Source organism: Malania oleifera, chromosome 2, assembly GCF_029873635.1.
Source record: "Malania oleifera isolate guangnan ecotype guangnan chromosome 2, ASM2987363v1, whole genome shotgun sequence".
In the NCBI taxonomy this organism is placed as follows: Eukaryota; Viridiplantae; Streptophyta; class Magnoliopsida; order Santalales; family Ximeniaceae; genus Malania; species Malania oleifera.
In genome coordinates this window covers 65,482,422-65,496,625 of record NC_080418.1, presented here as the reverse complement: position 1 = coordinate 65,496,625, position 14,204 = coordinate 65,482,422, and the positions used below count along the sequence as shown (strand labels likewise).

Below are 14,204 nucleotides of genomic sequence, written 5' to 3'. Positions count from 1 at the left end.
CAAGTAGTTGTCAACTAAAATATAAATCAAGCAATGTTGTTCAACCTTCCTAGAAGCCTTCGAACTTGTTTTTGCATAAAATGGGGCTTTAACTATTCAATTGTTGAGACTTTCTTTGGGATGATTTCTATACCTCTTTAGCTAGTAATGAATTCTAACAATTTCCCATGTAGTTCAACCTAACAAACCTTAACTTTCTCTTCATCAATAAGAGATAATAAATGACACAAGTATTACTTTACAAGACATAATTTTTATGATAGTTTAATGGAGCATAAATAAAGACTTCAATTACATAAATTATCACTAGTGATGACCCCTTCAATGCTTCATACCATCAATGTAAATAGTTAATAAAATGTTCAAAAGCACAAATTTGGTAATCACATCAAAGCTTATGTAAGATGACTTGGGCACCTTTACCAGGATGCAAGGTTATAGCAATTGAAGGAGCATGAGTGTAGGATGGAGAAAGGTTGAAGGATAAATTTTGCAAGATAAAAGTAAGAGCCAATTTAGCTTCAAGCATTGCAAAGTTTTGTCCAATGCATATTCTTGGTCCCCAACCAAATGCAAAGAATGACATTTGATCCTTGGACGCCTTTGAAACCCCTTCTGAGAATCTCTCTGGATTGAACTCCAATGCAACTTCACCCCATTGCTCAGGATCTCGGTGGACAAGAGATATTGGCATATAAATTTGGACCCCTGCTGGAAGCTTGAGATGTCCTAGCTTGGTCTTTCGATAAGTGCTTCGAATAAAAGAGGTTGGTGGGTATAATCTAAGAACCTCAAGCAAGATCATATTCACCTTTGACAAGATTAATTATGAAAATAGTGTAATTAGTATAGAGAAGTTCAATACATGGTTTCAAGGTCAAGAATACTAATTCAATCACAAAGGGAAAAACAAAAAAAGAAAAACAACCGATATGTGAAAATTTTGGTATTGAGTCTTACACTAAACTAGTTATGAATCGTATGCACAATAGAATCAATGAAATATGCATTGCAAGGTTCTTCAACTCAAAAAAGAAAAAGAAAAAAGGAAATTTATTTGTTTTCCTTGTTTGAAAAAATTAGAAGATGTCATTACTCAAAATTTTAACAATAAAAGTCTTATAATTTCATAATTTATCATTTTTATTTTTATTTTTTGGGACTTGACAGTAATTTTATGCTATTTCTTCATGGTATGTTACTGATTTTAGTACAAAATCATTGTTTTGTGCTATTACTTCATGATATGGCAAAATTTTCAAATACATAAATATGCAACTTAGATCTAATCTTATATCACTAATTACGGTGATGATTTGTCTTGTCATCATGTCTTAATTTGTTCCAGATCATGAATAGGTCATTTTTTATTTTAGTAAAATGCAACAAAATTATTCCCTTTAATGCTTTAATAAAGCAATAGAAATTTTCAAAAACAAAATACTTACCATCTTCAAGCTGCTCAAGTCATCAAAACTTGGTTTTTTCTTCCCCATCACTTTTAAAATTTCCTCTCTCCCGCGCTCTTGCCAGTTCTTGTGCATGCTTAACAGAATCATTGTCCATGAGAGCAAATTTGCCGTGGATTCATGACCAGCAAAGTAAAATAGCTTACACTCTTCTATCACGTCTTCTATTGTCATTCCAGCATTTGGGTTCTTGCTCTCTTGAAGGTAATTATCGTTAGATTTCAGTAGTAAGCTCAACAAGTCATCCTGATTATCAATACCTAATTGAATAGCCTTCTTTCTCTTCTCTATTATACCCCTTAATATATCTTTAACTTCTTTGTGGATTTGCCTCATTCTCTTATGAGTTTTCGTGGGAAATAAAAACCTGTACAAACTGCAAAGTAACACGATGTCCATAATATTTTCATGATGATGTATCAATGAAACAAACAAAAATTAAAGCATATCAAGTTAACATTTTCTCAATAATGTGAAAATTCTATACTGGTAATGTTTGCAAAAAATTTATCCTTTTCAGGGTATCACTTTTTTCTTACGAAGAAACTACTTAAGAATGTTCGCATCATTTTCATCGCTGAAAAACATTTTTAGAGGAAAAGAAAATATACATATATTACATCATATTTTTCTAATTTTAATTGTTTCTATGCAACTTTATGTATGGATTTGCTAAGTGTAGACATCTCATTTTTACTTGCACCTCCTTAGATTTGCTTTGATGAACATATCTTGTCAAGTCGATGAAGATTTGGAATTGGGTAATTAGAAAGTCAGATTTCACTTTACATGGTTTAAGTCCAAAATCATTAATCCCTTGTAGATAGTTTGATCTTACAAAGCTACTTTGGGCCTATATTTATTATTTTTTTTAAAGAATAGTTTTCACCTAATGTGAAGTTGCTACATTAAAAAATTAACAAGAAATGAGTTGACCTAAATTAGGATTGAAATAGAAAAAAATAAGATGTACTATAACACAAGACGTGCCATGGGACAAACCCTTTGGAGGAAGTAGACATCACTAGGGTAGTGCAATGCAACACCTCCCATGGGGCAAGCACATTGGGGATGGAAGTAGACATCCTTTTGTCTTGCATTTTTGTTGTCCTTCTTTCAAAAATTAGTCATTTAAGGGAATTCAATTTTGTTTACTTTGTCAAAAGTATGTATAATATATGAATAAGGGTATTGGATTTTTTTACTCACACGAGATAATTGGTACGAGCATTCTTAGGATTTATCATGTTTTGTTTATTATGGGAGGATTTGTTTCAATTTTTTTGTATGGTGAAATAAAAAGAATGGTGGTAGCATGATTTTTTATTTAAAAGTATTGTTTTCTATTGGTTTTGAATATCTCCTTGTCATAGAGGTTTTTTAACTACAACAGGTTTAGTTCTACATTCAAAACAACATAAGTAAACATTTACTAAATTTTTCATTTCATTTTTATTCATATATGTAATAATTTATAGTCCCGTGGGTTGCTTAACTTACAACTTTCATATTAGCCTAGATGTCAAAATTTTGGTTAAAAAATTGTTTGCTTATTTATTTATCATCCTGATTTTATTCATAGTTTTCTCAAACTAAGCCTTCCAAATAGGCTGAGACATTGAGTTATGGCCCAAATTTTCTTTCTTTCTTTTTTTTATAAGCATTCCACCCATGGTACCACTCAACTTAACCTTTCTACATTGTGTCAGATGTTAGGTCATGGTCCAATAATGAATATTAGTTTCATAGTAAAGAAATTTCATATAAAAGCATCAAGGGGATGCCAACCTCAGTATATACACACACACAAATTAAAGGAAATTCCCCACACTTTAGAGTGTTAAAAAAAGCTCAAAACTAGATGACTGTCTATTTAAATAACAACTATGCCGACCAATAGGTTAGCAATCCATCAGTCTTTAATAACACATAATGACATAAGTGTAAAGACCTGAAGAATTATAATAATTAAATAATAAAAGAAAGGAGAGAGAAGTATTTTTCAAAGGGGGACTCAGCAGGGTCTCGTCGACAAGTGCAAAGTGCTCGTCGACAAACAGGCTTCTTGGGCTCGTCGACGTGGACTCGTGTCTCATCGATGAGAACTTATCGAGATGAAGTTTGACAGAGCCTGAAGTTCGTCGACGAGGGTTACTAGTTCGCCGACAAACTCCCTTCACGGACTCATTGATGAGGTGACATGTCTTGTCGACAAATCAGCATTTTATAAATATACCAACATCGGGATTTCAGCGAAATTTCATGCAGCAAGTTTCTCTCTCTCTCTCTCTAAGTTTCGTCTCCCCCTCCATCTCTCTTCATTTTTGGCTTCAATTCTCGTTGGTTCGACGATCGGAAGCCGCAATGCTACTCTTGGGAAGATTCTCTTAAAGTCTGCTGGAGTAGTTCGTTGGTTAGGCCAACTTGAGCACCATCCCAAAATTTGGGTAAGTTGGTTATTTTGAGTTTTATAAGGTATTTGGTATTTCTGGACTAAGGAAAATGTTTTAGATAGTATAATACTAAAGTTTTGTTGGGGAAAATATAATTTCAGGATATGGTATTGGGGAACACACGGGTGTAGGTTTGGTTTAAATTGTGGGCTTTTCTGTAAGTCAAATAAGGGGATAAATTAAGTTAGTATTTTTCATGAAATTATTTATTATTATGCAGCATTTATTTTTAGGAAAATATGTATGTTATAGAATTATGTTTGAGAACACTGCTATGGAACAGGGAAATGATTTTAACACATTTTATAAGAAAATATGAATTCTGAACAAATTATGAGTTTATGAGGCTACTTACATTTGTGTGGCATGAGTATAATATTTCCATGAAAATTATATTATTTTAAAATATTATGATTTCTCCAAGATAAGCAAGTTATTGCAGTTTTCAGGAAAACCCTAAAAACAATACAGAAACTATGTTTTTTAAGATTATGTTAAATAGTGCAAGAAAGTATGTTTATTACGTTATGAATTATGCAAGCGTAAATGCCATGATTTTTACGTTATGAATTATGCTGGTGTAAATGCCGTGATTTTTACGTTATGAATTATGCCAGCGTGAATGCCATGATTTTTACGTTATGAACTATGTCGGCGTAAATGCCATGATTTTTACGTTATGAATTGTGCCGGCGTTGACACCGTGATTATGTATGATATATAAGAAATCATGAAATATGTTTATTTCAAATATTACTCTGAAATACAAAACATTTATGTTTTAATATATAATGTATTATATGTTATCAGAACCCGGATAGCTTACTTTAGTTTTATGAAGCACGGTACCATAGCTATATGTTCACGATTATGAATATGTTAGTGCTACCACACATCTTATATAGAGTGTAGGAGATGGCAGTCAATGTGGCTTTATAGGAGTGTCGTAGTTCTCCTGGTAGTCTAGCACAGGTGGAACAAGTCCATCGTACTTACACACCTATGATTGACTTAGCATGGTCGGCCAGCCATTGTTAGGTCCCGCCTTTGGGCCGCACAATCCTGTCATGTGGGGGGGTAAGACATGACGACAACTAACTAACTATCTATCTATCTTGGGTAATAATTCAAGTATGATATAGTTATACAAGATGATTTTCCAAGTATAAAAATTTAGTATGTTAAGTTATTTTATAGTAAATCGTATTTTATTCAGATACGATACAACTGTTTATACCAGTTATGAATTATGTACTATTTATATGTATATTACGAACAACACTCATGTTGCCACACACTGATATTAGTTTATCTCCCTTACTGAGAGGTGTCTCACTCCAGCCATATAAACATTTCATGGAATCCAGGTAGAAGAGCGGATATAGCTCCGCAGCGGTAGGAGTTGGCCAAACTACCCTGTCAGAAGGGTAAGTAGGTGAGATAGGATCATATGGGTTTTTGTGATTATGACCCTAGGATACTTTTTGGGTCTTTTTGTGGATGACTGTATATATATATATGACAGATTCAGTAGAACTTTGGTATGGTTTCTAGTGTTGTATGACATGTATGTGATTTTATGTTTTCCGTTGCTTAGGTATCAGAGTTGTATGATAGGTATATCTCTGGTACTCATGGGTCCAGGTTGATCATGATTATGACAGTTTAACAGGATTTTCGAATTTTTAAAATTATTATTATGTGGAAAACAAATATGGTAAAATAGGCAAGTCGTTACATAAGGGTGTTGTTAATCCCTTCAAAGTTCTCTTATTTCTTTTCTCCACACCAACTAAAGTATAACAAGGGAAGTGAGGGATGAAGAATTTATCATTTCTTTGTCCTTTCCAACCTCATAGCTTACTTTCCACTATTTTTGTTGTAACTCAATGCTGTCGAATGACAAAAGTGGCCAAGATCCTAAAGGTTCTAGCCTAGAAAAGTGAACGATGATGTGATAATTGATTCATATTTTTTTAGAAGCATATACTAATAGAAAGCAACCCCTTTCTGTAAGTTAAGAATCTTTGTAAGAGTTGTCTTCTATACAAATAAAAGGCAACCTTTTTAGATTTGACATCAGATTCTATTCAAGTGTGTCTACGAATGGCGGTTGCATGGCAATCCCTAAATAAAAAAAAAAAAAAAAACCTAAATTAAACAAATACTCTAACTAAGAAGACACGAATGATTGGAAAATGGACTCACCACCTTATTTTTGTTAAGAAGGTAAAACAAAGAAAAATAGTGAGAGATCCAAAAATTGTGAAATGGGTCTGAGAGTACAATTGTGCATAAGAAGGTAGTTAAATAACCAATTCTAAGGGAAATAAGTCAAACCAGCACGACTATCGATACTCGTTCTATGAACAGTTATTGCTAAATATGTATGTGTATATGTACGTGTGCACCTTAAACAAAAGAAAGAAAAAGATAAAAGGAATCTCTTTCCAATCCTTTGATGAAAGATCAATGTGAAAGATTTCAAACCTAGGGTTTGAAACCCTAATACACTCTTATTGGTAAAAGGGTGGCCTTAGAAAACCCTAAATTTGAAATTTAAAAGATAGAGAGATGAGATTTGATTTTCTTGAAAATATGGATTGAAGGACATCCAGATTTTGAAAATAACACCTTTTTAGAAGGAATGAAATGACAAAAGGATTTAATTTAAAATCACTTAAAAAGGGAAAAAGGAAATGAATTGAAAAGATTGTTTGATGAGATTTATAATCCATTAAAGAGGTGTAGATTTTGAAATGAGAAACTTTGAAAAAATAAAGTGGAAGAAAACTGAAGTTTTTTCATTTACCTTATAAAGAGAGATTTAAAATCATGTTTTACAATATTTTCAAAAATTAAATTAGATTTTCAAGGACAATAAAGAATTCTATGTTTACCCCTCATGATTCAATCTTATTGGTGAAGGCACCTACTTCTTTTGGAGCATTCAATATTAAGAAAGATGAACTTCACAATGCCTAGGAAAGAAAGAGAGAAAGCACCATATAGTAGGCTTCTCTTGCCCATCCCATTATAAGCTAGTCAAGGTGAAATCACAAAAGGGCAACATAAAGGCCCCTAACTTCAAAAATGATAAAAGAAAGAAGACTCTCAAATTCTAAACCAAAAAAAAAAAAGTCAAAATGGCATGTTAACATAATATATACAAGAAAATAAGCAACATATGCACAAAACCTAGATTTAATGGAGGTAAAAATGAAATTGTATGTTCCTTGCTTCTACTTGACTTTAACTCTATAACTCTCCAAATATGAATATAGCTCCTCCTTAGCCTCCTCCCTTGGCCTATTATCTATATAACTAGAGAGAAAGGGCTTGACTAAAAATCCCTTTCTTCCAAGAGTGTCTTTGGAGGCAAAGAGAATTGCCTCCTTGCCCAAATTCAAGGACAAAACCCAATTAACCAAAATTAGAGTCCCAAATTCACTCAATTGTGCAGTTGAAAGCCAATTTTATTTTATTTTTTCAAAAGAGGTCCCAAGTCCCTACAAGAACACATGACAAAGTGAAAATGACTTGGTCAAAATTGGGAATTGACAATTAGGATTGCTATTTTTCAAATGAAATTCAAAGGAAATTTGTTGCTTTTTGTTGCCAAATTTTTTTAGTATGTTAGACTATAAATATATAATTTTTATTTAGGATCCATTTGGGATCTTTAGTTTTCCAAATATTGGATTTTTTAAATGTTACCTCCAAAATTTGTAAGATGGTCAATTTCGCAATCAAACATATAACCAAGGGAATGTTCTAGGAAATCCCTTTATATTTTATTTGAAAGTGGTTGTTGATGGGAATTTCCATATCACAAGCCAAACTAAATGTGGAAAGGAATTTTTTACTAAAAGAAGATTGTTCACGCCAAATATCCTCCCAAAAAGAACATGTTATCCCCATTCGTCATGTGAAAACATATAAAGAAGAAAGAACATCCAGACTTTTCCTAATAAGTTTCCAAAATCCAACATCATATGGTTCTGTCACATCTATAATGGTCCAACCATTATGTGAATGACCATATCTTGAAGAGATTCCTTCAAAGTTAATATTTCTCCTTTATGAATCTCCAAATCCATTCCAAATTAGGGTCCATAGAAGGTTCAAAGAGATTTAATCCCTATGCGTCCGTTTTATATTGATTTACAACCCCCCATTATTGACACGATATTTCAATTCCTCCCTAGAGATCTCTAAATAAAATATTCATTGAATCCCTTATAAACCTTTAGCAAATGAGCAAGGGATAAGGAAGAGGGAGATAATATATGGGGAGATTCAATAAGGTCTTTTTAATGAAGGTATGCTTCCCACCTTTTGGCAGACTATTCTTTTTTCCCAACTGGCTAGTTTCCTTTCAAATATTTTAATGGAGTCCTGAAATACTTTATCTTCTAATTTGGGTCCAAGAGGAGAACAAGGTAGGTAATAGATAGAAACCCCATTTATAGGCCAAAAGGCTTGTAAGGAAAGGCCTCCTTAGTGTTATCCCTTGTTGAAATAATTCCAATTTTTCCCCTGTTCTCCTTCAAATTAACCTAAGACTACTCTAATTGAAGAAGAATAAACATATGTTTGAGGGATTTTTTAGGGTCCTTCTTCCAATAAAATGATGATGTCAACCACAAAAAGAAGTGGATGATTCCAAATTCTCTCTCATTCTCTGCACTACTTATTTGAGAATGCCTCTTTGAGTAGTTGCATTCAACAAGAGACTCCACACTTACATTGCCACTATAAATAATAATGGGAAGAGGGGATTATCTTACCTTAGGCTTCTAGAGGAACAAAAGAATTATGAAGGGTAGACATTGATGGCACTATCTACTAGGATAGTAATGCATTATTGGACCCATACACACATAAGCTCCATAAAATTGATTCTTCTGAAAATTTGGGGATACTATTCCAATTTACATTATCAAAATACTTCTCTAATAGCCACATATACAAAATGGAAAAGGGGTTTTATGTCAATCTTACAAACCATCCCCTTCTAATCCTTGCTACATATATCCATAACATCTTTCACAATAAAGATTGCATCCATAATTGTCTACTACCAAAGTATGCTTGTGCAAATTAATAACTTCCAAAACTATTTCTTAATATTTTCAACAAATACTTTGGAAAAGATCTTATAGATACTACCCATGTAAGAATCTAAACCATAATATATGAATTTAAATAATTAAGAGAAAGGTAAAATTGAAATTTGAGCAGGCTTCGTCAACGAAGCAAGATTTCGTTGACGAAGGCCTTGTACAGCTCGTCGATGAAGTTCAGTGGCTTGTCGACGAGGAGAAGCCGAGGGGTTTTGGGAAATCCAGAATCTCAGGCTCGTCGACAAGGTCACCGTCTCGTCAATGAGGTGTCTTCAGTGCCTCGTCGACAAGGTTGCCATTTCGTCGATGAGGATGGTTGAGTCAAAGGTACTATAAAAGATATTTTGGGTTGCTTAGTTGCTAAGTTAGCAACTTTTCTCTCCCTCTCTCTTTAGAACTCGAAGGGCACTCTCTCTCTCTAGATTTCTTCATCGCTCATCGTCTGATTTGATAATTCGACATTACCACGAGGATCAAGGAAGGATTCTTTACAAAACCTACGGATCGGAAACTGGTTTAGGGCATTTTCAGGTTTTGGAAAAAAATCGAGGTAAGGCACGGTTTTCTTTTCTGATCCGGTAGTTTGGTAGAGAATGAAGTCATGAGTATTTTTTGTACTATGTTTTGTAGGTTTTGAGAACTCGATTCGTTGTTTAGGAGTCGTAGAGTTTGGGATTGGTCTTTTTGGGGAAAGGTAAGGGAATACAGTTTATGTTGGTTATTTTTGAAATCGGACTCGAGAGAACTGTGGTTTGTGGTCCTGTGTGCATTTTGGTTACTCATTTGGGGGGATCTGGCAGGTAAAATTATGGGTTTTTCATGTTATAGTTTTGGGAAAAATGGGGTATTGGGTTACATCCCTGATTTTGTTGAAAATCGTTTGTATATTGTGATTTATACTATGTAGTAGGGATGGTCGTGACTTTGTTTTAAACTATATATGATTGGAAAACATGATTTTCGGATTACCAAATAGGTGTGGTTTGTTTGGTTATATAAGCATGCATGGTTGTTTTTTGTTGAAAAGCAATAGGAATTGGGTTTCGAATTGTTCAAGGTACTGAAAGAATGTCCGGCTCTATATCCGTGGGCATATGAAATCACTAAGCCATGTTTGGTAAAAGTGTCCGTCTTTATATCCGAGGGCGTGAGCCTTACCGGTTGATCACCGAAAGGTGTGGATCCACCAATTTGTGTCAGTACGATGCCATGGGAACCTGGGGCTATGCCATGTGCCGGTGGCACCGTGTATCGCAAGTTGGCTATGGGCAAACGCCGGATATCGCTGGCCGAGGGGTGTGACGACACCAGGTAGGTCATGGGCTTGTGTATGTGTGTGTGTGTGTGTGTATGCACTGTACTGGAACTGTATTGTGAATATATAGGAATTGCATTTAAGTGTGTATAATTTTCTGTCATGATAACACTTGAATGCCACATGCTAATATAACCTGTGTTTGCCTTACTAAGATGTGTCTCACCCCTACTGTACGTACATATTTTATAGGTCCTTCGAGTAACCGGAACTAGCGTCCTGGTGTTGGGAGCGTAGTGGCCGATGTACTACAGATAGCGCTTGGGTAAGTGTTAGGGCTTTTGTTTCACGGGTCTCCGTTTTGGGGTATGTTTGGCACTCGGATGTACATTTTGTATGTATGGAGCCTGGACTCCGTTTTTGTATAGACTCTGGTATGGTACTGTATATGTATAGAAAGACCCTTTTTCCGCTATTTATATGATTTGTATATGGATGTATATAGGTGCCTGGGAACCTCACAAGGTTGGACCCTCATTCATTACCCTATGTCATTGGTTATTTGTGATTTATACTGTGTAATAGGGATGGTCGTGACTTTGTTTTAAACTATATATGATTCGAAAACATGATTTTCGGATTACCAAATAGGTGTGGTTTGTTTGGTTATATGAGCATGCATGGTTGTGTTTTGTTGAAAAGTAATAGGAACTGGGTTCTGAACTGTTCTAGGTACTGAAAGAGTGTTCGGCTCTATATCCGTGGTTACATGAAATCGCTAGGCCATGTTTGGAAAGAGTGTCCGGCTCAATATCTAAGGGCATGAGCCTTACCGGTTGATCACCGGAGGGTGTGGATCCACCAGTTTGTGCCAGTACGATGCCATGGGATCCTGGGGCTACGCCATGTGCTGGTGGCGCCTTGTATCGCGAGTCAGCTATGGGCAGACGCCGAATATTGCGGGCCAATTATGGGCCGAGGGGTGCGACGACACTAGGTAAATCATGGGCGTGCATATGCGTGTGTGTACGTGTATGCACTGTACTAGAATTGTATTGTGAAAATACTGGAATTGCATTTAACTGTACATAATTTGCTGTCATGATAACACTCGAATGCCACACACCAACATAACTTGTATTTGCCTTACTAAGATGTGTCTCACCCCTGCTGTACATACATATTTTACAGGTCCTTCAAGTAATCAGAACTAGCGTCCTGGTGTTGGAAGCGTAGTGGCCGATGTACTGCGGATAACGCTTAGGTAAATACTAGGACTTTTGTTTTTTCGGTCTCCGTTTTGGGGTATGTTTGGCACCCGAATGTACATTTTGTATGTATGGAGCCTGGACTCTGTTTTTGTACAGACTCTGGTATGGTACTGTATATGTATAGAAAGACCCTTTTCCGTTGTGTATATGATTTGTATATAGATGTATATAGGGTGCCTGGGAACCTCACGGGGTTGGACCCTCATTCATTATGCTGTTTCATTAGTTATTTGTATGATACATGGACAGGTTAGGTTACTAAATCACCTCTGATTCCCATTTTCGGGTTCGGGGTGTGACAGCTTGGTATCAAAGCTAACCAGGTTGCTAGGTCTTGTAGACTTGGTTAGGTGTAGCTTTGTGTACATACCAGAGTATAGGAGGAAGGAAATGGGTAGAGTAGGTCGAGGGTTGTTTTGTTGCTAGACAGGGATTCGTTGGTAGTGTTCCATGTTTTTCCTGGAATGACTATTCCAGTAAAATCAGGTTAAACCATTGATGACTTTAGCGTCGATGTAATAGGACAGACCTAGGCCTATGAGATGGTAGTTAACATGATTGTGTGTCAATTTTTGTGTTAACTGTACATAATATAGGAGTCCTAACCAAATCCTATTCTGTTTCAGAATGGAGCCCAATGATAATAACTTGGGGAGTATCTACGAGGAGACTACCAGTGATGAGTCTCCGTCAGTGCCTCGGGGTTTGACGAGGCACGTAATGTGGGAAATCGGGCGGAATGTGAGGAGACACGAACGCTCTCCTACTTCTGCGAGGTGTACCATCGAGAGGTTCACACGCATGCACCCACTGACGTTTGCAGGGGGACCCGACCCGACCCGACTATAGCGGAGGACTGGGTCAAAAATACTGAGAGGATTCTGGAGGTCCTCCACTATACAGATGAGAAGAGAGTCCTATACGCTACCTTCCAGTTGTCTGGGGAGTGGGGCGTTGGTGGACTGCGGCAAGTCTGCTGGAGATACAGAGAGTCAACGTCTCTGATATGTCTTGGAGTCATTTCAAGGAGGTGTTCTTCGAGAGATACTTCCTGGCCTCCACTCGCTATGTAAAGGCGGATGAGTTTTCTACTCTTTTGTAAGGAGACATGACGGTGCGGGGGTATGTTGCTCGATATATAGAGTTGTCATGTTTTGTGCCATGTCTGATCTCGAGCGAGTACGAGAAGACTCGGAGATTTGAGAAGGGTTTGAGGAAAGATATCCGCAGGTTAGTGGGTATGCTTCAGATCCGCAAGTTCGCGGTTTTGGTGGATAAGGCCACGCTGATCGAGACCGGCATCTGAGAGGATAAGGTGGATCGGGAATCAAAGAAGAGGACAGTACCTTCTGGTTCTCAGTCGGTATCTCCTCAGGGATCATGGAAGAAGAGGAACAAGGGCTCCGGTTACCATCAGAATACCAAGCGCTAAGGTATCCAGGCGAGTCAGATGCAAGATCCTTGTACCAAGTGCCTCAAATGGCACGAGGGTGAGTGCCAGTCATTTAGGGGTAACTGCTACAACTGTGGCCAGTCAGGCCACATGGCTCACAATTGTCGTGTACTGAAGCGACACATGCCTGCATCTAGCGTGAACCGGGGTAGCAATATGATATCTCGGGGAACTATCCAGATGAATATAGCTCCGACTAGAGTATACTCTCTTACTCCAATGGATGCTGAACATGTAGGGAACATAGTGATAGGTACCTTATTATTGCTTTCAAATAAAGCTTCTGTTTTGTTTGATTCGGGTGCGACCCATTATTTTGTATTTGTGTGTTTTGTTAAACTGTGTGGGGTTGAGAACCAAGGCATGAACAAGGTATTATCTGTTGCTACACCATCTGGGAGTATATCATTCTATAGGAGGATGTTAGCAAACTGCCCAGTGATAATTCAGGGGAAGCTACTACTGGTGAATCTTATGGTATACAATATGTCGGGGTTCAATGTCATTCTAGGGATGAATTGGTTGTTCTCCAGTTATACTGTAATTAACTGTCGTAGGAAGGTAGTAGTTTTTAGAGCTCCTGGGGAGCAGGAGTATGAATTCGTGGGATCGTGTGTGCATTCGATGCCACAATTTTTATCCGCATTGCAGGCGAGGAGGTTACTCTTGGATGGGTGTCAAGGGTACCTAACTTGTGTGAAGGAACCACTGCGGGATGAGTTGAGACTTGAGGATATTCGGATAGTCAGCGAGTTCCCAGATGTGTTTCCAGAAGATTTTCCTGGTTTACCTTCAGATCGTGAGGTGGAGTTTGCGATAGAGTTGCTTCCAGGCAAGGCACCGATTTCTAAAGCTCTGTACCAGATGGCTCCAACAGAACTTCAGGAGTTGAAGGACAAGATGCAGGAATTACTGGATAAGGGCTTTATCCAACCGAGTGTTTTTCCTTGGGGAGCTCCAGTTCTGTTTGTGAAAAAGAAGGACGGGTTGAGCGTATGTGCATTGATTACAGTGAGATCAACAAGGTGATTGTGAAGAACCATTACCCATTGCCTCGTATTGATGATCTCTTTGACCAGCTTTGGGGAACATGGATTTTTTTGAAGATCGACCTACAGTCAGGGTATCATCAGGTGAGGGTTCGATCTGAAGATGTTGCAAAGACTGCTTTCGAAAC

The 14,204-nt window shown here is 36.9% G+C and overlaps 1 protein-coding gene across 1 annotated transcript in view; it reads right to left on the bottom strand.

Annotated features, from left to right (window-relative positions):
* Positions 1–233: 233 nt before the first annotated feature.
* LOC131149517 (cytochrome P450 CYP72A616-like) overlaps positions 234–14,204 on the bottom strand; it is a 54,995-nt gene continuing 41,024 nt past the window's right edge. Inside the window, exons 4-5 of the mRNA XM_058100029.1 lie at positions 1,449–1,845; positions 234–811 (exon numbers count right to left, since the gene is read on the bottom strand). Coding sequence (XP_057956012.1) covers positions 389–811; positions 1,449–1,845 — 820 coding nt within the window. The 3' untranslated portion in view covers positions 234–388. The remainder of the gene's footprint in view (positions 812–1,448; positions 1,846–14,204) is intronic.